Source organism: Dermacentor variabilis, chromosome 9 (assembly GCF_050947875.1).
Source record: "Dermacentor variabilis isolate Ectoservices chromosome 9, ASM5094787v1, whole genome shotgun sequence".
NCBI classification, from domain to species: Eukaryota; Metazoa; Arthropoda; class Arachnida; order Ixodida; family Ixodidae; genus Dermacentor; species Dermacentor variabilis.
In genome coordinates, this window is record NC_134576.1 from 66,465,010 (window position 1) to 66,492,720 (window position 27,711).

The 27,711-nt window shown below is 45.7% G+C and overlaps 1 protein-coding gene across 1 annotated transcript in view; it reads right to left on the minus strand.

The window, feature by feature from the left end:
* The window catches only part of LOC142592771 (uncharacterized), a 100,796-nt gene that overhangs the window by 6,814 nt on the left and 66,271 nt on the right, over positions 1 to 27,711 (minus strand). Inside the window, exons 6-9 of the mRNA XM_075704437.1 lie at positions 27,078 to 27,261; positions 24,194 to 24,384; positions 17,730 to 17,939; positions 13,432 to 13,740 (exon numbers count right to left, since the gene is read on the minus strand). Coding sequence (XP_075560552.1) covers positions 13,432 to 13,740; positions 17,730 to 17,939; positions 24,194 to 24,384; positions 27,078 to 27,261 — 894 coding nt within the window. The remainder of the gene's footprint in view (positions 1 to 13,431; positions 13,741 to 17,729; positions 17,940 to 24,193; positions 24,385 to 27,077; positions 27,262 to 27,711) is intronic.

Below are 27,711 nucleotides of genomic sequence, written 5' to 3' on the forward strand. Positions count from 1 at the left end.
GACTAAATCACTCGGTAGGAGTCACAATTACCCCTACGCAGTCGCATAGAACTTTGAATCCAAATCTCGTCCTCATAAATCATTCAACTATTTTGTTGTAAAGTAGTCTAAACAAAAGGAAAATGCAAATGCAAATTTGAATAGCGCAAAGCGCTATATGTGTTTGTCAAATGTGCATTTCTGTGTCGCTATCGTTAAGCTTGCGCTACGTCAAAATAGATGTCATACCAACAAGCCCATGTAACCACCCCGATCGAGCATTCAACGTTGCTCAGCCTCACAAATGAAGTTAAGGTCGAAATTGCTTAATTGAATTCTGGGATTTTACGTGCGAAAATCACAGTTTGATTATGAGTTACGCCGTAGTGGGAGACTTCGGAATATTTTTTACCACCAGGCGATCTTTAACGTGACCCCGTTGCACGAGACACGAACATTTTTGCATTTCACCCCCAGCGAAATGCGGCCACCACGGCGGGGATGTCATCCCGCGACTTCGTGCTTAGCAGTAAAACACCATAAAACACCATAGCCGCTGAGCCACCGCGGCTTGTGTCGAAGTTGTCAATGTCAGTCACAAAATTTCATCCCTCACGAGTCTCCGCGGGCGCATTGGCCTCAGCGAAATTGATGCCAAATTAAGGAGGCATACCCCGTGAACCTGAGTTCTCTTGAGCTAGCCTCGTGTCAATATTGTGTCAAAATTGTGTCAAAAATCGTGTCAAAATCGGCAATACATTGGGAGGTACAGGTACTCGAAAATTTTATATCTTGTAGGAAGGGCCCATAAATATGGAGCTTGCAACTCCCATACGTTGCAAAACGGTCACAGTACTTAGGGCATATGTATGTTGCAAAACTTAATGACACCTCAAGGAATAAAGCTCGAGAGCTGGGACAGTGCTATAGTCTTCACATGCAATACAGGCCCTCTGGTGCACAACTTCTTTTTTTTAAAGAGAATGCTGTTACATGTTGTTGACTCCAGGTTGTTGAACTAGTTGCTCAACTCTCTCTTTATAATGGGACTGGCTGAGAGCATGGAGCACGACCTTCAACTATGAACGCCGCATACCATGGATGGCAGGCTTAAATGTGTGACATATTTCTGCTCCCGTCAAAATCACGAGAGTATTTCTAATGGTGGCAGAACTTCATCTAGTGGAGATAACAGACCGAAATGTAAGAACGTGACCAAATTGAAAAGTGGGCAGGCCAGCACACTCTCATTTCACCATATTCTTTGCCGTTAGTGCTAAGCTTGCGTACATTCAGTGGAAGCCAATGGGAGCGGCCTCAAGGGCTTAGCAGATAGGGAAGCGCCCATGACTTGAGTAAACTACGAGTACAGCGAAATTTTGGGCTTAAGCATTGTCGAAGATTGTTCTGTTATGGTGTTTGGTTACGACGACTGGAAACAATCGTATATAAAGTGGGCGGATGGATTGATCACGTGCAAACGGAAAAACTCCTTGACAAAAGCTCTAGTACTCGATGTAGTCAAACATGATTTGGTCTTGACTCGGCCAGCCATGTAAACTGAGACTTAGCCTCAACTAACATGGGACAGTCACCACTCAGGTGGCCGCCACATCTCTTAAGTTTCTCTTGCTGAACCTGTACGTAAGCCCACTACAGCGGCAGAGGTTATCAAACTGTGTCTAGTGCTATATAATTGCATCGGTGGCCATATTAAGGCTACATCGAAGTTTAAAATACCATTTGAACTACGGGGCAAAACTATAATGAAATGCAAAGCCCGCAATGTGTCGCGAGAGAAGCATTCGTTGAAGGATAAAATGCGAAGACGTTCCGCGCCAGTGTCAATCACTCTTGCTCTTAATTCCCTGCACCGATCACAGGTAGGCCAAAAAGCAGACTGACTTATTCCGTTGCTAATGTCACATGTCCACGAAATTATCAACGAAACCAGGGCCTGTAACCTCTCTTTTCGCTGAGGCTTGTGTAAAGGCTTCTGGCAAGTCAAAGGAGGCTAAAATGTTTTACGCCTTGGTAACGCCATTCGATACTGTCAAGTGGTAGTGACATTCAAGAACATAGCCGCAAAACTGTGAACAAGGAAACTGACTTTCATTGGGCGAACCTGTGCCCAAAAAGGGAGGTTACACTTCAAGCTCAACGATAGCGGCGAACATAGTCGGCGATCGTCGGAATCTGATCAGCGGCTCAAGCGCGTCGGCTTTTACGCAGCACTCATCGAAGGATCGAGTGAAATCGCTGGTGCCCGTGTGGTTTCCAGAAACTACAACGCAATTCGTCTCATGCATGCGATCATATAATGCATGGTTCGTCGTGGAGATACGCAACAGATCGAATGAACGATAACATTTGCGTAAATTGCAAGTCATGCGCGCGCTTCTTCCACTAAACGAAAAGTTTAACATTTCTTAGCCGCAGAGAAGCGGTCACCGGAAAAATAGAAACAACTACACAGGTCAATATACATAAATATAACGAACCAGCTTTGGCTGCAATAACTCACCCCACATGGTTCCAGAAAATGATAAACAGTGTTCAAAAGCCATATACGCGGGAATAATTTGAAATCTTTACATCGATAAAATCATGGTGTATTCGACATATGAGAAGAACTCCGAACACCTGACAAATCCCTCAGACGCTCTCAGCAGCGCTGATTGGGCGATAAATGAAAAAAAAATGAGGGAGTTGTTTCAGCCGAAGGTTATCATTTTTATATATAGTGTGCCTAACGGTGCTGCCATAAGTGGCAATCGGTAGTTTCTACAGCGCATCTCCCCACTTACGACTTCATCCGCTGCGTGTTTTCCTTGGACTAGCAGGTAACGTCAGGGCTTTCATTAATGATTTTGCAAAGATGACAAAGAGCCTGGCCATTCGACCTCACCGGTCGAAGTTTCCCATGAAGTGTTAAAGGTGACGAAACCACGAGAACGATGTGCACATTCAAAGTTTACCAATGGAAGGTTCGCTGCGGAGGAGACCCTCGTTATGGAACTCCTCGGCATACACCATGACAGTTCTGAGTTCCCACTCTGGTTTTCCTGACGGTTTCTGGTGAAACTATAATAAGCATCTGCATTGGTTCACGTGGACGAATATAAAGAGAGATGCAGACAACATTCTTTGGTCTTGCCACTTGTACGAGCTCAATAAGCCCAAGTACTGCCCACGACCGGACAACATTGCATTACCATTTCCCTCTGATGCACCTTTTACGCGCAAGCGTAACTGGCCAGCTAGTGTAATCTGTGAATGTGAGGTTGAAGCGGCGAAGTAGGAAGGCGCCTGGAGGAGAAGAGAATCATGTCCCGAGAAAGTACGAGCAAGTGCTATAGCGCGAGGCAAGCTAACACCATCTAGAGGAAAGTGTAGTTAACGTTGAGCGAAGGAGGGATGGAGAAACCAGGCGAAGCGCCGCGAAGAGGGAAGGTAGGCGGAGGCGCACTGGGTTAACCTCCTCTGAGAGTTGCTACCGGTTGTGTGAGGGCTATGGAAGTACCGGGTTCGTCTCGTGATCGAGCAGCCGAGCGCCGACCGAAACGGACGGAGCAGCAACGCAAACGGCGGCAGGCCGACCGCGAGCCAACTGACACTGAAGTCATCGCTAATCGCCGGGTGCAAGCTGAGGAAGTCCGGGAAAAAGTGTGGGCTTCGCGTGCCCAGGAGGCTCCCGAGAAACGTGCTAGGCGGGTTACAACAACGCGGGTGTATCAGGCAAGACGCCGTAGATTAGGAACTCCTCTACAGCGTGAAGCTCGTTTTGAAGCCCAGCGCAGTGCCTTGCGCGAATTCTGGAAGCGCAACACCGAATATAACGCATCAGTTGCGATAGCAAATTAGTAGGCTGCCATACGAACTAAGAAAGTAGGTTTACCGGACGCGCAATCTTCCAAACATTCGCTTAATAATTAAATCAACAAGCACGGTGTTAGCGCGCGCAAGTAAACATGAACATGTCACACTCGAGGACCGCGGAGACTCGCTGTCAAAACGCTGCCATGAGGAAGCGTGGCAGAAGCAGTGAGCGAAGTGACCTTCGTGCTGTCCATCGCTTCAACGCTAACACAGCGGCCTTGAAGCTATGAGCCGTCGGTGCCGTCGATACACCTGTACTGCGCATATCGCTTTCAAGATAATGCGCGCGCGGCCTTGGAATACGAAGTTGCTGGTGGAGTGCCACCCGCCCCTCCCCCCGGGGGGCCAGACGCGCTATGGTTAGACAGAGTGGTGCCTCTCCGCTTTCCTCGTTTGCGTAAGCGAGATTATGCTCCCATCGTCGGCTACCTGTCTCACGCTTTCATTCGCACATTTAGCATACGACGCGCGGATTGATTTATCGTCCTTCGAATATATACAGAACTTCGAGGCGACGATGATGGCAGGAATGCGCCTCGAGTGCCCACATTGTTGCTAATGCAATTATATAGAAATGGCCGAATCCTGTGTAGCAATGAAGTTTTGCTCGGCGTTCCCTTTAGGGGCAAACGGAATTTACCGTCTAAACCGATCATATGTAGGTGTCTGTGGATGTTGTCATCGAGGGCTCTGTATGCCTTTGTAAGGTCCTACATGAGTGCCTTGATCATAGAATTGGTGTCAGGTTTTGAGTAGGCAATCCGTACTTAATCAGAGGAAGAGTATGCCGATCATGCCTCATTGTCAGCAAGGTCATTGTCAAAAACGCCACAACGACTAGGCACCCATTGAAAAGCGATCACGTGGTCACCTAATTGGGCACTGTGATGAAGTTCGGCGATTTCCAGCACGATCAGTGTAATGGTTGGCGTACCGTATGAAATTGATGGTAGCTGGCCCATGCCGTCATCCACGCTGAGGACGTGGATGAGTTGGACGACGGCAAAGGAGGGACTTGTTCTCCAGGAGAACGAAGAATATGGACTTTATTTACAGTAACCACATGAGAACGTTACAGTTCATCAGCCCAGCTTGACTGAAAGAGACTGCACACTCAGCAGCGGCGCCACGGCTGCTTATAAACACTCTGTTCTTCCTAGATTTCAGGTGAGGGAAAACGGCCGTTCAACCGTCGACCGATTTGGAGCGTCCAAAGTCATTGTAACCGACCCGCCTTTGAGGAGGAGGGTTTACACACTCACTTCGACACAGGCTTCACTAACCACACCGAGGCTAGATGGTTCTTCCAGACACGGGTCCTGCTTTATACCAGAATTGACTGATCACTTCTAAGATCCGTGAGACGGCACGGCAAAACACCTTCCAGGTGCTCCCCTGCTCCAAACAGACAGTGACGGTGACGGCGAACAGACTAACAATACTCGGTCCGCCGACTGCGCCTAGACATGGTGGCGCCGATGGGCTGGGGACTGTCGTATTTTCGTCCTTTCAAAGCGAGTCGCCGCAGCATACATGGTTGCGCCGTTCGGTTGGGGACTGTCGCTTCCCCGAAGATCGCCAGCTCCTGCAGGTCGAACGTAACAGCTCCTCCACGGCCGGGGAAATCTCGAATGGCAGTGCTGATAACCGCTGGCGACGAAGAGAATGGCTGGTGGCAATGGGGGGATGCCTTGGCTTGCAGCGACCAGCTGCGAAATGATGACACTGCCCCAAAACATCCAACAAGGAATGGCGATTGCAAAGCGAACCCCACAACATGGCTCTGCGCCGAGATGAGGTATCTTGGATCTCACTGTAGACCCGCTAGGCTTCAAAGGAAACACAAATGCAGAAACAACAAATGCTGAATTTCACTACGCCCATTATTGAAGGAATTTCGAGCTGAGAAATTGAGCAATCATGGAGGGAGTCCTGCTAAATGAGAGGGGATCTTCTAGGCTGAACAAAATCAACAATAACCTCGAAATTTAGGTGGGATCCTTAAACGCCGAATTCAAATTAGCTTACTCAAACCATCCGAATTGATATGCAAACTTCCCTTCTTACATTTAACGGAGAAGTTTAGCTCTTAGAGAGTCAGGCTCCGTCGGAGCAAGCGGCCATTATAAGTGACCTTTGATTGAACCACGTCAGAGGAAAGTGGTTGGCCTCAAAGATGAACCTCGCTCCATACAAGTAACAGAACTTTTGGGCTGCCCAAACTAAACAAGCACGTTCCTTCTCTGAAGCGCTGTAGGATTCCGCTCTTGCAGTTAGTTTACGGCTGACATAGAGAATAGGATGTTCCTCATTATCGTCGCCGACCTGACTAAGTACCACACCCATACCCCTGTCGCTTGCGTTGCACTGAACTATGAAATCATTTGCGTAGTCCGGAGCGCCAAGTACAGGACGAGAAACCGATATCATTCTCAAATTTTTGAAAGCGTTCTCTTTGTCCTTATCCCAGTGCACGAGATTTGGTGCTCCCTTTCGGTGGGCGTCCGTTAAATGCCTTGCCATTTGCGAGTAATTCGGAATGTACCTTTGATAGTACCCCACAAGTCCCAAAAATGAACAAATGTCTCTTTTCGCGGGTGGTTGGGAAAATTGTTCAATCGCAGCTGTTTTCAGCTTGGCCGGCCGTCTCGTGCCCTTGCCGATAACATGGCCCTGATAATTAACCTGCGAAAAGCCAAACCTACACTTTTGCGCCTTCATCGTTAAGCCGCCTTCCCTCAACAGGGAGAACACCTGTTTAACGTGCGGTACGTGCTGTTCCCAGCTGTCCGAAAAAATTGCGACATCATCAAGATATGGCAAGGCGAACTCCTGCAAGTCTTTTAGGACAATATCCATTAACTTAGAGAAGCTAAATGGCGCGTTCTTCAGCTCGAAGCTGAGGGCGAGAGGGTGCCTACAGGTGAGATAAATGCGGCATAGCGTCTGGCACTTTCTGAAAGGGGAATTTGCCAGTATCCCCGCACGAGATCTATAGTTGAAATGTATTTAGCAGCACTAACTCTTTGAATGCGTTCCTCTATGTTGAGTGTTGAGTACACCTGATCCTTAGTGATGGCATTTGCCTTCCTTTAATCAATACAAGGACGAAGTATTATCGGTGACGTGTAGTCACTCTCAGCGGACTCAATAACTCCCAACTGCGGCATGCGCTGTATCTCTGCTTCCATAATTTCTCTCTGTCATGGAGACACCCTTACAGGGTGTCTCCCTTACCTTATGGGTTGGCTGATGTCAGGTCTATTTCATAGGGAGTTCTTTAGGTTATACCTGGCCGATCGCTGAACCTTTCGACGTATGCCGCTAACATCCCCTTTAGCTCATCTAGCTGCTCGACTCTGAGGGCTTGTGAGCTTATCGAATGTTTTACCACTTCTTCCAGGCTGCTTTCAGAGTTGGAGGTCGCCTTATAATCGTTAAACTCGGTACTAGTGTCATCCTGCTCTTTGATGGTACAGCTAACGACTCCGATCCGCTCTACGTACAGCTTCATCAAATTGCAGTGCTATATCGTCCCCTCCTTCCTGCGACCGGGCATTTTTCAGAGCATAGTTAGTATATGAAAGTTTGTGCAACACTTTAACGGGTCCGTCCCAGGGAACTTCGGGCTTGTTCTTTCTTGAAGGCTTGAGGATCATTACCTGGTCTCCGGTGTTAAGCGTACGAAGCCTGGCATTCTTGTCTTAATAGAACTTGGCGTTTTTTGAGCTACTCTCATGTTCTTTTTGACTAGTTCTTGGGTTGCACTTCGCCTTTCCAGCAGATTTAGCATGTGCTCTACCACTGTTGGACTCTGTCCTCTTTCCTCCCACATCTCTCTTAACATCATCAGTAAAGAACGGAGTGTCCTCCCATACACTAGTTCTGCAGGCGAGAACCCTGTAGCCTCACGAGGAACCGTTCGCAATGCAAGCAAAGTGGCCGGAAGGCAATTCTCCCAGTCCTTCTTGTGCATGTATTAGACCGCCCGCAAAACTCACTTAATTAAGCACAGAACGCTACCTCTCTACACTATTTGACTGAGGGTGATAGACGGAACTCTGTATCAACTTTGCCCCGCACTTTTGTAAGAATGTGGAAGTCAGTGTGCTGGTGAATACTAACCCTTGATCCACCTGAATTTCGGCTGGAAACCCAACTCGTGCGAATGTTGTCAAAAGGACGTCTACTACTTCGGTGAAGCTGAGCTCTTTCAGACGGACTGCTTCTGGAAACTTTGTAGTCGGACACGGAATAGTAAACAAGTACCTGTAACCCGACTTTGTCTTTGTTAGAGGCCCTATCGTGTCTATTACAAGTCGTCTGAAAGGCTCTGAAATTAAGGGCACCACCTTTAGTGGAGTTTTCCAGGTTTCTCCTGGTTTTCCCGAGCGATAGCCGGCGTCGCATGATCTTACAAACTTTTCTACGCCTTTGAAACAGCCAGGCTAGCAGTATTCCATAAGCTACCTTTCTTTCAATTTCTTTATGCCTAGGTAGCCAGACAACCCATTTCCATGATAGAGACTCAAAAGCTCCTCCCTGTAGTTAGTAGGTACGACTAACTGACATAGAATCCTACCCCTTCGGTCTCTGTAGTGCCGATACAACAATCCTCCTCTGTCTTGTATTGTCATGTTGCGCCTAGCAATGCCTTCTTTAGCTGTGTGATGCAATTTAGCTAAGCTGTCATCATTCTTTTGCTCAGCTGCCAGTGACTCTCTGTCCACACGTAAGAGCTCATCAAAGTTCTTTGAGGCCGGCTATAGCAAGAACCCTGTCTCGCTTGCGAGTGCGTCAGCTGGCTCGTCCTGCAGGCGTGAACTTTGACACCTTAGTGATCCGCTCTCATTGAGCTCGTCAGCTCGAAGGGATCCCTCAACCGTTTTTTCGTCCCTCGAGCCTAGCTCGGATTAGGTTATTGAAGTTACCTCTTTTACTACTTCTGCTGGAGCACCTTTTGCAATTTCAGCTGAAAGCGACGCGATTTTACGAGCTCGGCCTCTCGTCAACGCCTGTACTACGCCCTCACAGTTTAAGCTATCTGTCACGCAGTAACTGATCAGACCAATTCGAAAAAATGTAAGGGTACTGCAGCGACAAACATTTGGAAACTACAGCATCGGTCACGAGCTCCCCGAACGGTCCGCTGATTTTGACTTTGGCCATCAGCAGACACACGCTCTGTTCTTCTATATCCTGTTTGATCCATGCTACTTCTCCAGTGAAGCCTTCTACCATCACGCAAGATAGATGGACAATGTTCAAATTGGCGGCACTGTCTTGCAGCACCCGGCATGGTTTGCTATTAACTTGCAGGTCATGAAGATATGGGCTTAAAAGGTTACATATCCTCGTCTTTTTCATCCCCGTTGGTGAAAACTACGCTAGGCTTCCCGCAATTTACCGCGATATGTCCGAGTTTGTGGAACGTATAGCAGCGGATCGGTGTAACAGATTCTAACTTTCCTTTCTGTTCTTTTTGTATGGGGGGATTGCCCATTTGATTTCTCCTCACTCTTTTCTGAGGGATTTTCCTCCCCGTCTACAGGCTCCGATCGCCTAGTCTGCGAACCTTTTCGAACGTCAATGGTTTCCGCGGTCCATTTCAACCGTCCCAATTTCCGTCCTCGGTGTTCAGCTTCCTACGCGTTGCGTACATTCGTTGCGTACTTTTCGGCTAATTCAGCCGCCCTTTCCACAGTGTTTATATTTCCTTTGTCTTGCACCCACCGCTTCACCGTTTGTGGGATGCTTTTTAAAACTGCGCTAGACACATACACTCAACAATCATAACTCTGCTCTTGTGCGCTTCCGAGGTTTTCAACCATTCGACGAGGTTGGCCTTCAAGGTATACGCAAACTCCTGATATCCCTCGCTATCCTTCTTGCCTGTGCTTCTAAACCTCTGCCGAAAAGCTTCGGCTGAAAGGCGGTACTTTCTCAAAAGGCTAGCCTTAACTTGCGCATAATCATATGCATCCTGTGCACTGAGTCTGACAATTACTTCCGCAGCCTCACTCGGCAACATAGACGACAACCGCTGTAGCCATGTACTCGAACCGAAGTTCATCTTCTCGCAAATATTTTCAAAATTCCCTAGGAACAAGCATATGTCGTTCCCGACCTCAAATGGCTTTAACAGCCTGTTCATGCGGTATGATTCTGCCTCACATGATCGTCCCAGAGCCCCTTCACTTCCTTGAGACAACAATTGTTTGCTTTAAAGTTCAAGTTGCATTTTTCTTAACTAGCGATCTTTCTCGCGTTTCTCTCTGTCCCGTTCTTATCTTTCCCGTTCTTCGCTTTTCCTAAAAGTTGTAACCCAATTTCAATGTCCTCCTTACTGGCCTGTTCGGAAATTAGCTGCAATAATTGCGAGTTTAGCGTTTCCTTGAGTACCTCAAGGCCTAGTTCCACACCAACAATCAACAATTCCTCTCTCAGCAGTGTCCTTAACTCCATGATTGCTGCTTTACTGCCTTGATCCTGCTCGCTAAACCTACCTAGGTAAATACAACCTAGCTATCAATCAACAATCTAGTTTCCTTACTGTTCTAAACGGAACCCCCACAAAATAAAGCCTAGAGAGACAAAGCAAGAACCAAACACTCACCGCAGACACAGGACCACGTCGCAAAGTCAGTCTCACCACTGTCAGCCAGTTGTAATGGTTCGGATCGGGCATGAAATAGATGGTAGCTGGCCCACGCCGTCGTCCAACTCATTCACGCTGAGGACGTTATTGAAAGGAGGGACTTGTTCTCATCGAAAACAAGGAATATGGGATTTATTTGCAGTAACTACATTATAATGTTAAAGTCCATCAGTCCAGCATGACTGAAAGAGAATGCACACTCAGCAGCTGCGCCACGGCTGCTTATAAACACTCTGTCCTCCATAGATCCCTAGGTGAGGGAAAACAGCCGTTCAACCGTCGACAAATTCCGAGCGCCCAAAGTCATCGTAACCAACGTGCCTTTGATGGGGAGGGCTTGCACACTCACTTTCGCACAGGTTGCACTAACCTTGCCGAGGTGAGATGTTCCCCGCAGACACGGGTCCCGCCCCGAGCAGGCGCCTCTTTATCCCAGTGTTGACTCCACCGGCTGTTGCCGCCGTGTCTGTCCATTGACTCACGACTACTAAGACCCTTGAGACGGCACCGCAAAACATCTTCCAGGTGGTCCTTTGCTCCAAACAGACCGTGACGGTGACGGTGAACGCACTAACAATACTTGGTCCACCGACAGCGCCTAGACATGGTTGCGCCGATGGGCTGGAGACTGTCGTATTGTCGTCCTTACAAAGTGAGTTGCCGCAGTAGACATAGTGGCGCCGACGGGCTGGGGACTGTCGCTTCCCCGTAGATTGCCAGCCCCTGCAGGTTGAACGTAACCGCAGGTAATATTGTCTTTTCTTTAAAAAACATTTTAGCGCCTGTAGCACTGATCTGGCATCGCAGAGGATTGTCCATTTATGACGCGTCAGTTTTATACAGTGGAATTTGTTACGTGTCCTCTAAGAAGTGCTTTTCCGCAAAAAATGTCAAATGGGTTCAATTATAGCCGAGAGAATAATATTCCAGTGCCAAGAAACCGTAGATTTAGATGGCGAGCGCCACTGCCAAGAGAGACACTCTGTCCACTTTCTCCGTCTAGTCTCTGCAAGGGAAATTCCTTCCCTGCGTTCTCCCATACCGAAGCTCGATGATCGCATGGCGTATACGTCACGGGCCCTGTCTTCATTCGTTTCCTCCTGTTTTTTTTTGTTTTTTGCGGCGCGGCGGACTGTTACTGACGGCGTTGCGCGCGAGTGGTCTCGTTTTGCGCAGTGCATAATTTTGCGCGCGGTGCACGCGAACATCCGACTAGCGGCATAAGTCAGCGCTACACGAACACTGAGGCAGACAAAAGCAGAGCATAGTGCACGATGCGCGCAGGAAAGCGATAGAAAATGACGTATCTTCGGTGTTTGCGTGCGCCGCAGCACTACGTCGAAACAAGCAGAAGAAACGGAAGTACATCTTTCTTGCAGCGGTGCGAAGTAAAACGAAAACACGCAGACCATGTGTTCGTCTGTTCTATTATTTCAATCAACGTTAATTCATCAATTCAAGCAACAGATTACACAAATAACAGATGTTGCCTTGGATAATTCTCGACGTCACTAGTCACTACGAGCGACGTCACAGCACAAACACGTGTACGTAGGCGCGCTAGCACGTGTACGTCACTCTTCATCGTGGAGCACGGCGGCCACCAGGAGAAGGGAAAACGGCCTTCGGTTTGAAATTTCAGATGTTTCCGCGGCACCTAGTTAAGTGATATTTAGCGGACACGATGGCTAGCACGCATTGTACGCTCTGCGCTTGTCATTACCGCTGCAGCAATCATGTACAATTTGCGAGGGAAAACACCACTGAATTTGCGGATAAACATATACAAAAGATCAGTTGGATCCATATTAGTGTATGCGATAGCATTATATGGCACTTGCTTACACTATAAAAAGCAAACCTTGAACAATAGAATTAAACGAATTGTAAATACAGTAGCTTACGTTCTCCATTTAAATCAGCCGACATAAAAAAAAAAACATGCGTTCTTCCTTGTGTACAACGAATACAGCAACTATTTATTTTGTGGTGCTTTCGCAGTATTATTTTTGTGTTGATTTCAAGATAGCTCCCAAATATGTAACATTACGTTCAAGAGAACGGTAAATGATGTAGTCATACCAATTATGGTAGCAAGAGACTCCAGTATTACGTTCAAAGTGTTTTTAATCAAATTGGCGATGTCCTGTTCGGAATTGCCTCTAAAACAAAATAAAATTTATAACGAAATTAGAAAATGCAAGGTGTCTGTCTGTGGGGGCCAATGCATAATGTAACGCAAAGGTTCTTACATGCACTGCATTGATTTGACATTGAATATACTTTCATTTTTTCTTACACTTTTTCTTAAAACATCATTGATCTCAGTGTATAAAACACGGTTTTTATAAGATACTGTTATATACACCCGGAACATCATTTTGAATTGTTCAATTTGGACAAATAATGGATAGCATGTCAAGTTGATACAATAAATCTGTGGCACAGGTTTGTTAAATACATTTAGATGCTCTATATACTGCCTAGTTGGTCGACTAGTGCAATGTACTTAGACCAATCGATTGAATGCTATCATTACCAAATGTATTTCTTCAAATAAAAATTGAAAAAGAAAGGACCTGCTCAAGCCTGCTAGAAGAAGTTTAATTAAACGGGAATAACAATTTCTTCTAGTTAAAGCGCTTAACTTCATCCTTTTCATAGAGATTGTTAGTAGCAAAAGTATGAACTTCATTACACATTGATGGTACATTTGTCCGGTTCCACATGGTTTATTGAACTGTGTGTGCGAAAACTGCAAACTTGTTGCAGTGTTTCACTACAAATAAGGCAGTGAGAGTGACATAGAGCAAAATTTAGCTTTAGAATTAGAGAGCCTAAACAAAGTCCGCCTGCCTGGCTCACTCGTCGTGCCGTGTTAACTGGAATGTCCGTCGATAGTATTGCGAACTCACCTAGGAGGAATGCCCCGAGCACAATGCTCATCGCTATCGTGCCGTGGTATGGCTCGCCAGTGATTGTCCACACCCTGAAGTATTCCAGAAGTGCGAAAGCGTTCAGCATGAAGGCGTACGTGTACATGAGGCTAAGCCCACCACGGGAGGAAGAGTCGGCTACGTTGAAGAAGCAGAATGTGAGGGATGTGCCCATCGCGGTGCTGTGTGCCAGCTTCTGCCAGAACGGAACGTCTGGCGCAACTTGATTTCGGTCTTGAAGCTCCATCAACATGACGGCGACGATCGCTGTCATGACAAAGCAGCTGCCTGGTGGGAAGAAATAATAAATTTTAAAATTCACTTTTCTTCCGCACGATATGTCAAGGCTCTACTCACAAAAGTATATTGGCAAAATTCTGCCTCCTGCAGGCATTGAAAAAAAATTAAAATTTATTCGGAAAGTGGCAAGTTTTTTCCTTCAGTACCGTGGTGTCACTCTGCCACACATGGCGCTTCTTCATAGCTGACAAATATGAGAACAGTGCTGCAGTAAGAAGAAACCAGAGGCAATTATTATTATGAATATTATCGTTAATATATTGCTAATATTATACTGCTTGGCTTCGAAATATACCGTTACACTATAAGAAGCCGGCCAACCAGGTTACCAGTGGTTAATTTGAAGCAAAGCTCAAGCACTCCCCATCAGGATGAAAATAAGTAATGATTGTAGGTACGTACGTACAAGAACAATGAAGTACATGCATTATTGCCCCCGCTAACTTCTGTCCATTGCGGAAGCGGCCAGTCTGACCGCCTCCTAAATAAACTGTCATGGGAGGATGAAAGAATACTAATGAGAGACGCGAACAATTATAGTGCGGCTACGGCGAAAGTCTGCGACAGATTGAGCCGGAGAAACCAAAGATCTGGGATCACTTTGTTGTAGAGCACTGTAGGGGACAATGTCTGAAAGTACTTCTCACAGAGGCCAGCAGTTCCAACAAGAACCCCTAAAACACCTAGCACAACTTTTCGCACTTGGAAAATGTTCAGTGTGGACAAACACCACTACAAGACGATCAGTGATCGAACAGACCCGTCCGTCCGTAAGAGAAATTGTTATAAAGAAGTAAAGGTGTAAACAAAATAAATTTGAAAGGAAGAATCCTGGCAGTGGTAAGTTTCGAAAGTACGACCCCATGCACAGAAGCCAAGTTTCTTACTCATGGGCCAAACACCGACAAATGCAGAAGGTGGATAGATCTGAACCACATGAATGCGTTCTCTTGGCGGTACAAAACAAATGTTAGAGGAGTACAACTTCTACGAGGACTCTGTTGACAGTTTTGGCGATGGTGGAATAAACATTCGCAGAAGATTACGCTACGATAAGCAGGTGTTGAGCACTTCCTATACCTGGGCCGATTACGAAGATTGTGCAATAGCGCACCGACCCGCGGTTGACGTGAAGCAGGCTTTAAGCACCCCCATACGTGGGCCGATCCCGAAGGTTCCGCAATGCCAGGCCGACCCGCGGCGGAGGCGAAGCAGGCGTTAAGCACTCCCCATACGTGGGCTGATCCCGAAGATTGTGCGATGCCGGGCCGACCCGTGGTGGAGGTGAACTTCGCCATTAGGGGTCCACATACAGAGCTTCGCGGATCATCCTTGTTCACAGAGTGGAAGGGCACTCAGATTTTTTGTGAAAATGCAATGCCGAACACAACACATCCCCGATGCGTTTCGGCAATGGCAGGATGTGCCTTCTGTTGGGGCGTCCCTTTACTGATCGAAATGCCGCCGACCACTGAGGCCTCATAAATTTCACGTCACACAATACAGACAGATGAGCAGTCAGTATATTGATTGGAATGATAATGCGTGATGAAGGGTTATATGAGTCGCATCACTGTTATAATGGTTCAATACGGATGGGTATGGTGTTAGAAAGCGATAAGAACTTATAATGGTCGCAGAAATTCTGATCAGGTTAATAATCATCGATAAAGGTTGATAAGGGCCTATAAGAGTTGATAATGGTCGGATCTATTGTGATAAGGTTGACGCCGACCATGAAGGTTGATAAAGTGCGGATAAAGTCCGATAAGTTGATAACAACCAATAAAGGTTGATAAGGGCTTATACTGTTCAGATCATGCTTCATAACGCTAATAATTACACCGGGCTCCATGGAGATGAGGTAGTGGCACAATACTAACTCATACTTAACTCAAAGAGGAGTTTCTGCGTGAATTTTCGCTTGCCTTTCTTTGAAGTTTCTTTCACGCTCGACGTGTTTAATTACAATAATCACCTATTATGGTACTTAGGGAAGTAAACTGAGGTAGTCGTTCGCAGTGGGGCAATATCGCTGAAGTACTGTTGACCACAACATTTCATGGACCATGGCATGTTAGAAAAACTCAATATCTCTACAGCCTGACAACGGAGCCTGGAATTCAAATTTGCAGCCTCTAATTGCATACGCGAACAATACCGTGATGTGCTTTTTTACGGCCTATTGTGAAAGCTGCTTGGATATTCAGCGTTTTTTGAGATCACGTGCTCCTTAAACATTTCTGACCGACTGTGCCCTCTGCTGAGGGAGTATGCCTACTGTAGCTTACGACTTCACGGAACTACATGATCCCCTGCATAGTGAGCGAAATATTAGGCACTCACACACATCTGCCTCTTAAAATATCTCTTTTGGCATTGCTAAACACAAGACAAGTAACCACACAAGGAGAGACAAACTCAATCTTCCTGTGTGTCTAAGTGCATACAGTGAGAGGTCAATCGAATGTTTCTGTGCTAAATGTTAAATCACTTACCCTTCAAATTAGGACTTGAAAAATACTTCGACATGATATGTCAGCAACACTTCTTCTCTTATCAAGCATTCTTTTGATATTGTGTTGCTTTTAGCGCAACTCAGTTGGAGTGTTGAAGGAATGTTCGAACATGTCACGAAATAAACTAGTTTGACGTTAACGCCCATCCTTTCATCTTTCTTGCTAGTATTCTTCTGTTTTCCTTTACACTGAACCTAAGTGACTCCAAAAACGAGACAAGATCATGCCGTGCCGCCTCGCACATTTCCCCACTATCTTGGTGTTTCCTAATATACTTTATCACAGAATAAAAGCACCTCCATAACGCGAGATGTACTTTTGCCAAATATTATGTTCTAATTCGTGGTAGACGAATGACTGTTCACTCAGTAGTTTTTATGTATACCAATTGTTTTTATTGACTGCTAATAACAATTGGCACACCGATAAAAGCATAACTGCATCTGGTCAGTCACTAGGCGTTTTGGGTATCGGTCCAGTTTTTCTAAATCATGTAATACTACTTCCATTGACAGACCGATTAGAATACTTATAGTCATTCCGTCTTCCCGACTCCCTAGAGAGGGCGTGTCGTGGCAGCCTAGTCAGCATCATCATTCTCATCACCATCACCATCAGCTGGCTACGCCCACTGCAGGGCAAAGGCCTCTCCCATACTTCTCGAACTACCCCGGTCATGTGCTAATTGTGGCCATGTTGTCCCTGCAAACTTGTTAATCTCATCCGCTCACCTAAATTTTTGCCGCCCCCTGCTACTCTTCCCCTCTCTTGAATCCAGACCGTAACCCTTAATGACCATCGGTTATCTTCCCTCCTCATTACAGGCCCTGCGCATGCCCATCTCTTTTTCTTGATTTTAACTAAGATGTCATTAACTCGCGTTTTTTCCCTCGCCCAATCTGCTCTGTTCTTATCCCTTAACGTTACACTCATCATTCTTCTTTCCCTGCCTCGTTGCGCCGTCCTTAATTTAAGTAGAACCCTTTTCGTAAGCCTCCAATTTTCTGCCCCGTAGGTGAGTACATGTACCGGAGTCACCGCCTCTCAGCGAAACCTCTTGCAGCAATTTTCGGGTTGTTTGTTTCTGGCTATTTTGGGACACTACTGCCTTTATATTGCTTTATTCGCCCTCTCTTCCTTCCGAATGGTGACGTGCAGCGGCTGCACTGCAAGAGTAAAATCCGCGTGTGTTGCGTCAAACTGATAACTTGTTTTTTTTTTGTAGCTGCATGCTACTGTTGGCATAATCATTCGTTTTTCTTACTGGAGTCCTCCTACATTCTCAGAGTCTGCGAAAACAAAAAAAGAGAAGAAACAAGGAGACTGATTTCTTCTTTATACACTTCAAGTGTACGCTGGCTTCAAAGATGGTCTCTGAAATTGAAATGGAGCGTGAAGCTCGACGATATCCGCGCTTTGGCACATACGTACTCCCTAAGGGCACGTTAGCGCACTTACCAAAGTATCCGAATGTCCAGGAATCGTCCGCTATCGCCATCAGTACCATGGCAACGATGCGTGACGATACTGTTCCAATCCTCCATATCAAGTGCAAAATGATGTCGCAGAAGGTAGCTGTCTTCTTGTCTGGCCGTCGCCTCCGCTGATCAAAGTCGTAGGCGATAATGTACCATGGCAAAATGATGAGGGAGTGAATGGCAGTGCCGACTGCGTATCAAGAAATTTTCTATACTTTGCTTTTCTGACATAAATCTTACTGTAAAGTTCACGCGTATTTGCTAACTTCCTCATAAACATTAGGTATGACAATCACCGCCACTGACGTCCTCGTTCGAGTGATCAACGCTAAGCAACTTCAACGGCCGAAATTGAAAATATAATTCGTTGCGTTCCCTGTCGAAAACTATTTATTATGCTTTATGTCGGCCGTCTAATTTAGACGTCACTATGTTATTAAGGTTGCCTAACATTATTTCATTGTTGGTTAGAACAGTTATAATAACATGTTTTTGGTCCGATGTATAACAAGTTGCATATGCCCATCGTGATCTCATAGACCAAAACAAAGGTATTGTGTACGCTGGTTCTATATATCGTTTTCATACCAGATAAGGCTAAAAAGCACACATAAATAATATGGCTGGACACATCAACAAACTTCCGCCAAGTGTCTTTCTTACATACATAAAAAAATGGAGGACGCTTAGGCTTCGAGAGGGGGACGCGATAGCTTTTGAAGATCCGTGACTGCGTCTCACGCTTCCCGGTAACTGCCCGGTAACGTGGCGGTATGTAACCGCCACGTTTGCAGGGAAACGCTCGCGGAGAATGCTGTGTACGAAGGTGACCTTTCTAGTCGAAACGCGACCTCTTGCGTGGACCGCGATGGATGGATGGATGGATCTTATGAGCGTCCCCTTTGGAAGGGGGCAGTGGATTGTGCCACCAAGCTCTTGCTATTGTACTGCCTAATATCCTACCTAGGTTAAACGATGAAAAAGAAAAAAAAAACCCGATGAACTCCCACAACCAAACTTTCTGATCCCCGATTGTGAACTGCGTTTTTGTACGTCTCCGTTCCTTTTTTACGTTTCCCTACTTTTATTCCACCAAACCTCAAATCGCCTCTTACTGCGGCGATTGATACGGCGGAGGCAAGCGCCGTCTGGAAGTATTTCAAGGAAGCGGGCGCGCCACTCCTAGGACTCAGATATTTACGCGCCGACGTGCGCAGACGGTGGACGCAGTTCCGGTTTGTGCATTGTGGCACCGCTGGAAAAAGGGTTCGTGTCAGTTCTCGCGTAACGGAATTATGTTTTCCCGTATATTCAAATTACAGTCCGAAAGCTGTCATGTCTGTCGGTTGTGTACAAGTCATAGTTTACGATTTTCCTGCGTATCGTAGCTTGCGAAATTCAATTAGTTCAGTGAATACCTCGCGTCTTATGGACATCATGGGTATGCGTGGCCCGAAAATCTTGATCCCGGAACGACGTTCGACGCCGACGCTGTCCGCAGGACGCGGGCTCCTTAATGCTATCACGTTAAAATGCGATGAAATAGCTCTTCGGATCATTGATCCAGTGCATTAACAACGCTTGGTTTCGCTTATATTTATTCACGCGACGTAGCAATGACGTTCGTCTTGCTGTACGGGGCATTGATTGTTCAATGTTATTCCCCAATTTCCTGTCTACAATAACTGACGGTGCCATTTTGCTCTAGATCCAACACGTACAATTAGCTTTTTCCTTGTTTTATGAAGCAGAGGGGTACTCAGGTATCTTGTTTCACTCATGTACCAGAATATTTCAGCACGTTTTACATTGTCCATGGTTTATATTCACGCGCGTCACCTCGGCTTCAACCTGATCTTTTTCCCTACATTTACGGTATTCTGTTAAATTTAACAAATCTAAAGTCAAGCCTGTTTTATTTTGCTGCTTGAATCAAAGAAATATGCACTTGTGTACCTTGCACGACTTAGGTTTCATCCAGGCGCCCGTGCAACGAAATTGAGCAAAATGAGGAAGAGACTAATAATGACGCAGCATTAATTCTACGGTAAGCTTATGCACATAGTCGAGCAATATAAATATTTTGATGCATACATAAACGAAGCAAATATCTGCGGGAAAAATCTACAAAAGTTATCTGAAGACGAAGGGCCGACGGAATGCATCAATAAAAAATTAAATTATGTGGTTTTACGTGCCGAAACCACTTTCTGATTATGAGGCACGCCGTAGTGGGGATTCCGGAAATTTAGACCCCCTGGACTTCTTTAGTGTGCACCTAAATCTAAGTACACCGGTGTTTTTACATTTCGCCCGCATCGAAATGTTGCCGTCAAGGCCGGGATTCGATCCCGCAACCTCATGCTTAGCAGCCCAACGCCACAGCGAAAGCATCAATAATGCAGCGCTTTGGGCCTACAATAAATATGGCGTGGGGATAGGAATATCAGGACTAATGCCGCCATCGTTAACATTTGCAAACGCCATTCTGTGGCTAAGGTCAGAGATCTTGGGTGTGTTCCAATTCCTGCCAACATCGGACAGAGCCTATGTAGACAGCTAAGGAGACAGCCGAAGCAGCCTCGAGGTCATATAATGGGACACTTTTCTAGCCGTCTGGAAGACGCACGGAAAAGACGCTTCTGCGACGTGACGCCACCTCACGCTGACAAAAAGAAAGTTGGAAAAAAGCACACATTATTTCTGCATTTTAGGTATTTGCGCCTGCAAACTTCTGAAAAATGCGATGTAGGTTATCTTAAGGCTGTAGTATAGCGTGCCTGCGTTTTCTTGTACGCAGACAACCTTCCTCTCCGCCTTCCAAGCGTCCTACTCAGCTGCCATCTTGTTAGGACATGAAAGTAACCTGCATAGTTTTTGACTTAGATGCTGTCTTCGGGAAACTGTCTACTTTGACGTCTTCGTGAGAATTGGGATTAGGCTTAAGATTGCCGCTGTCCACTTAGCCGTCTACTTAGCCGTCCACAGCGAGTATTGGAACACAGCCCCTGTCTCGGTTGGCAGTTAAACAATGGTCGGCGGGTCTATGGCCACTGAGTGCCCATGTTAAAGCCACAAATAAAGCAGTACAGGGTCGCATGGGCTGGACCTCCTTTGGAGTAATAGAACTGCATAGCGAAATTCATTTTCAAAACGGACTCTAAATATTTATAAAAATAGATGGGTGTCTAAAGTTCGCAGATATTTCTGACCCGAAAACGTGGACACAGAATGAAGGAAGCGGTAACGAAAATCGGCAACTAAGTACTGGATAAATGAAAATACAAGACAACCCGGAGCAATTAAAAGAAAAGGAGAGAAACAGAGCCAGCAAAATAAATGCAAAGAATGAAAGCGAAAAAGAAACTAAATTCTACAACAATTGCAAGAAATAAACTACAAATGGAGCATCTGTGCAATAACACGACGAGCCGTGCCTTGCTGTCTGAGGACCGAGTAGGTCGCCTATAGAGGAAAACATACTAGAGCAAATTTGTTTGAAAAGGTGAAGCATCTGTGTTATGCAGCCTACATCTCGAGACGACTCAGCATATCTTATTGGAACGTCAACGTATTCATCCAGTGAGACACGTAGGTCAAGATCTTTACGATGCAGCAGCGAGCCAAAATATCAGCATTCACCATAAGTAAAGTGCACTTTCCAGAACCGCTGGAGTTGAAAGCAGGGAATAATTATTTGGTAATCAGTCGACATAAGCAAGGTATGCTTCGCGTATGGGTAAGAAAGGAAGCAGGGAAGAGAATTGTAGAACCGGAGTCCTTACAGGCAGAGGTAGCTGTATAATATGTACAGCTGCATAATATGGTGTGGCGTAGACCCCAAGCGAGCGGCGCACGAAGCGCACCTTACGTTTCTCAGGTGCTGACGTCATGGCATGTCACGAGCGAGCGCGCGAAGCTGTTACGAGTGAGCGGGAAAAAAATAAATGATGGGGTTTTACGTGCCGAAACAACGATTTCATTATGAGGCAGGCCGTAGTGAGGGACTCCGGAAATTTGGATCACCTGGGGTTCTTTGACGCTCACCTAAAAACTCACAACCTTAGTGTTGTCCACTTCTTTACTCTTGTGTCCTGTCTGCACGCCTCAACTCTTTTTTGCATAAAGTACGCGTTTTTTTTTTCGCATTTTGCCCCATCGAAATAGGGCGGCCATGGCCCGGATTCGATCCCGCAACCTCGTGCTTAACAGCGCTACACCTCAGCCTCTGAGCAACCATGGCGGTTAGCGAGTGATCGAGGATGTGCGCGCCGGGAGAGGAAAAGCGAGAGAGGAGGAAGTGACGTCACATCCGTTCTGCTAGGCAGATTTTCAGTTTATACCAGGCAACTGTTTTCCATTGATTATCCGGTTAAATATCATGCCACCTTTTTGTATGTGACGTCGTTAGTGACGTCATTACTACCGCTTTCTACCTCCGGATTTCCACGATTTCACCAAGGTCGTGGTCGCGTGGCAGGTCTACGATTCTTTGCGGTGCTGATAGGGGTATGTGCGATTGAGCTTGTAGCCTTTCTGCACTATAACCAGGAGCCGCTGACATCTCGAACACATTTCTTTCTAATTAATTTTTATTCTTCCAGACACTTCAGACACTCAACTTTTAACTAAACTTGTGCTCTGATGTATCTATAATGAAACCTATGAACTTTGTGCTGCACTATATTTTTCTGTTTCCTTTAAGATATATTGAATTTCGTCCACCGTCGTCTCAGGCGGTGAACGGGATGTGCTGCACAAGAAACAAGAGTGTCTCTGGATCCCCGTGACACGCGATGCCCCAATTATCATGCACCATGATTTATATAAATGCAAATGCCACGCAGATGGACAGAACCTAGATAATGTAGTTTGCCGTCGCTTGGAGATACTCAGATTATTTTTTGCATTCCGCCTAACTGCATAATTAGTCATAATAAATTATCAGCTTCTCAAGTATTAAAGTTACAAGAAAAATTTTGATTAGAGAATTGCAGAGCTACATGAACACAGCCGCATACAGCTTTCTGTTGCTCAATACGTGCTAGACAAAAGTGTTTGTCCGAGCCTGAAAGAATCCCACGAAAGCTCGCAAAGTGCCTCGAACGGCCAATCACAGGGCAATCTCGCGTGTATTCGTGGGCTTCCTTTACGCTCGGAAAAAGCTTTTATGTAGCACGTATTCAGCACCACAAAGCTGTATCGGGAGTTTTTCATGTTGCTCTACAGTTTTCGCATATGTTACTTTTCGTGTGTTCATATTTGAGAAGTTCATTATTAAACTAAGAGGGAGTGTGCAAGCAGGGTCGCATGCAAAAAATAATCTCAGTATCTCCAAGGGAAGGCAAACAACATTACCCTTCTTCGTTGCAGCTACGTGACATTTGCGTATTTTTAAATCTTAGTGCTTGATAGTTGAGTCACCCTGTAGAATACCTGATTAGCTCAAGCGGGCTAGATTAGTTATTTGTCGCCGCACCGCTTCCACGTGAACGCCAATGGAAGTCATCACCATCGTCTGCGGGCACCTAACCGATTACTCGATAGTTAGTATTGCACAAATGGCTATGTGTTCACGTGTAAGACAAAGCTCTCAACTGTTCCTTCTCGTGGCTTTGTGCGGCCGAATCGTCCAGGCTCGTATGCGAGCAGGCGCCTTTTTTCGCTCTACGCTCGCGGGAAGTACGAGTCTTCCGCCAGTTTCAACCGTTCAAGATGTCGCGGCATACGTGCAGATTTCAAGTTCGTCAAGCTATCTGCTGCTCATGCTTTAGTAGGAACGGTAACATGAAGAACTTGTGGTCATTTCTGGCCTTGTGAAACCAACTGCCACCCATGAGTCAAGCCGTAACAGTGGCTATAGCGTGGTTATGCTAAGCGCAAGGTCGCGGGTTCGATTCATTACCGCTCTAGTAGAGGCGGGGAGCAAAAACTCGTGCACATCGCTATGGTTCACAATGCAGAGCCATAGAAGTTGGTACTTATTAGGAAACTGAATAAATAAATAACTAAATAAATACCTCTACGTTTTTAGGCTGAAATAATATAGGCGTGAAAGTGAACCTATTCGCCGTGGAATGAATAAAAGCAAAGGGGACCGTGGGACCTGATTTTCAATCCCAGTCATATGAAGCCAATAAAAGCACAGGGGAATGTCATTTGTAGTTTTAATTGAAGTGTGGAAATGACAAGTTAAAGGAAATTGAAAATGGATGAAAAAAGCAACTTGTCGCTGGTGGGAGCCGAGCCCACAACCTAAGCATTAAGGTGCGGGTGATTTAAAGCGCGAAAGACTTTGTGGGCCTGATTTTCTTTGCAACTGGGTATTCTATGATGTAAAATAAATATCTAGGGGTTTCTGGAAGGCACAAGGCCACATTATGCACATATATGACATTCGTTTTAGACGTTCCTTACAGATCGAAGTGCAGTACGAATGCAAACCTGTCTGAGGTCTCCAGTCTTTAGTGTCGAAAATGATGTACATCTGAAGCACGACCTGAGGCGCTGACTTCAGCAACGTCTTGCAGACCGCCAGCAAATAGAAGTCAGTTCTGTGCTTCGTGTATGCGTCATAGTCCTCCCGCCGTTTCGTCTTGGCCGCCTTAAAGCAGGCACGCAGCGTTAACCATTGCCTGAAAAACAGTGTAAAAAACATTCCCGTGGTTTGTAAACAAGGTATTCCAAAACCTATCACCAAGTGAATGGCGATAGCCTGGCGATAGTCCACGAGGATGGACTTTGAAGTGTCTTCGCCTCACTTTCATGTTCGTACACAGTAATTTTCGGGCTCACTATCAATACTTTTGTGTCTTTCTCATTTATATGGCAGCATGGAAATTGAACCATTGGCGGCCTAAGTAGAGTGGGTGCGCGTCATGATATTTTGAGAAAGATAAATGAGATGGGAAAGGAACGAAGGCTAACCGTAAAGAGACCTCCTATAGTTGCTCTACAATGGGACAGGCGCAAGGAAGCAAAATCATGGCACGAATAAAGGAGAATGAAAGCACGGAGGGGCGATGAATAACAGAGAGTGATAATGTCTCTCTATAATAATACGTTGAAATGGAGAATGAAGCCGAAAATAAAGAATACGGAAAATTATTGCTATCCTTAATTAAAATATAGAAAAAATAACATGGCGCTAGGTGAGAACCAAACTTACATTTTCTGTATTACACGTGCCGCGCTTTGTCAAAGAAGCTGCAACGGCAGCGTCGTCCCGTCCGCTTTAATAATAATAATATTTGGGGTTTTACGCGCCAAAACCACTTTCTGATTATGAGGCACGCCGTAGTGGAGGACTCCGGAAATTTGGACCACCTGGGGTTCTTTAACGTGCACCTAAATCTAAGCACACAGGTGTTTTCGCATTTCGCCCCCATCGAAATGCTGCCGCCGTGGCCGGGATTCGATCCCGCGACCTCGTGCTCAGCAGCCCAACACCATAGCCACTGAGCAACCACGGCGGGTATCCCGTCCACTTTCTTGGTATTCGCGTGTCTATGCAAGACTAACGCTTGAAGTGTTAGCCAGTGGTGGTCTTGGCCAAAATGGAGTACTTTCATCATCGCTTGAAACGTAGGCGTCCAAGTGTGTGCGCTCAAAAAAGGGCAACTCATCATCAAAGCATCGAAAGATGTACCTTGTGACATAGAGACTGACAATTCGAGGCGATCAATATTTCATGATCGATAAGCGTCATCACCAGCCTACCTTTATGTCATTTGCAGGGCGAAGGCCTGTCCCAGCGATGCGAAAATAGCCCTTTCTTGCGCTTCCTAATTCCAACTTGCGCTTGGAAATTTGCAAAGTTCATCACCCCACCTAATCTTCTGCTGTCCTCGACTGCGCTTCCCTTCCCTTGTCACTTATTTTGTACCTCTAATGGTCTACCGGTTATCTACTTTATCCATTACATGGCCTTCCAAGCTCCATTTCTTTCTCTTGACGCCAACTAGAACATTGGCTATCACCATTTGCTCTCTGATACTCACCACGCTCGTTCGGTCTCTTAACGTTGCTCCTAACATGTTTTGTTCCATCGCTCTTCGCGTGGCCCTTTACTTGTTCTCAAGCTTCTTTGCTATCCTCCAAGTTTTTGCCCCATATGTTATAACGGGTAGAACGCAATGATTGTACACTTTTCTTTTCGACGGCAGCGGTAGACTCCCGGTCAAAATGTGTTAGTGCCTGCGTATGCACTCCAACCCATTTTCATTCTTCGGTATAATTCCTCTAATGACCAGGATCCCCTATGAATAATTGACCTAGATAAATGTATCCTTCTACATTCTCCAGCGGCTGACTGGCCATCATGAATTCTTGTTTCCTTGCCGGGCTATCGAGCACAACCTTTGTCGTTTACATAGTGAACTTCAAGCCCACCTTGGCAGTTTCTCGGTTAACGTCCTCAACCATTTGTTGCAATTGATCGCCACTATTGTTGAACAGGAGAATGTCATCTGCAAACTGAAGGTTGCTGAGATATTCACCACTGATTCTCACTACTAAGCTGTGCTGCTGCAATGGCTTCAATATTTCGTTAAGCATGCAGTGGATAGCATTGGAGATACCATATCGCCTTGCCTCACACATTTTTTAATGGGTTAATGTCTACTTTTCTACTTTTTTGTTAAGCATGAGGGATTATATTCGAATGCACATCGTAATGGAATGACAATATATTTACCCTGCAAGACCCGTAAGAAAAATCCACTTCCAGAAGCGCTGCAGTGGCTCAAAAATTATGCAAGCGTTAAAAGGGTCAGTAGTCGAGATTACGAAAGGTTTAGAATATTCGTGATGATAAAAGCATGGATGAGATGTTGCCAGAATCGTTGCAAGCATAGGTAATTTTATAATATAGAATTACACGTTTATCGAAGCGAAACACCATAAAGTAGAGATACGCAGAATGGAAAATCACAATATGTGTAGGGCCTAATTACCTCATGCCGGCTATATATGGGTGATCGTTTGTCGTGGCCCACTCGAAAGGGATGCGATTAAAATTACCATCACCACCGGTTCAACCCAAATCTTTATATTATTGGCGCAGCCACAATCAACGCGAAGTGAACTTCCAAGCTATTACGGTTGAAGCCGACTAATTGTGCGCAAATTGAGCGTTACCCTGAAGTTACCGCAATATGCTACCTTCGAGCAAAACTTTATTGCGAACTAGTGAAAGGTTTCCCTCAGAGTAATATTCACGTGTTGTTCCAATTTAGGCAACACTGATCATAACATCGAACTTACTTACGTGTGTGTCCCAAACCTGGCCCTTGCGCCATGAAACACCACACATCATGATCATACTTACGTGTGAGCTGTACCGATAAGCAGTAGGTTCGCCCACCAAACTGGCCTCGAAGAGCACTTATCAGCGATCTGCCAACTTAGGCTTAACCCTTGTACCGTGATTTGGGGCAGTAGCACTAAGGTCACCATGATACCGTAGTACACCCACAGTCCATTCCGAGCGTAGATATACAGCGCGTAGACATCTGCAGAAGAGAACAATCAAGCAAATTAAAGCGAAAGCTCAAAAGGGCGACATTAAATAAGCTAACTAAATTACTCTATGAAAAGTTGCAATAATTGATTTTGTGGAGGGTTATGGGTGATTCTGGATGCTTAAAATTAAAACCGAGCATTGTTTTTGAAATTTTGCAAAGTAAGATCATCGCCATATGTCCCTGTGGTGGCAAGAAATAAAAAGATATTTGTTTTCCTTGAAATTCGTGACACAATTTTTAGTTTCGTGTCGCTACAGATTGAATTGAAATCTAGTTCGTAATTACCGGTTAACTTGTAGTGTGTATACATTAAGTTTTCGTACCGAATTGTGCACGAAATAAATAGTGCGAGAAGCGAACCGAAATTATTATATTTTTCTATCTGAGAATAATTTGTGACCTTCTCATCATGATCATCAAACACTTTTCGCGTCGTCA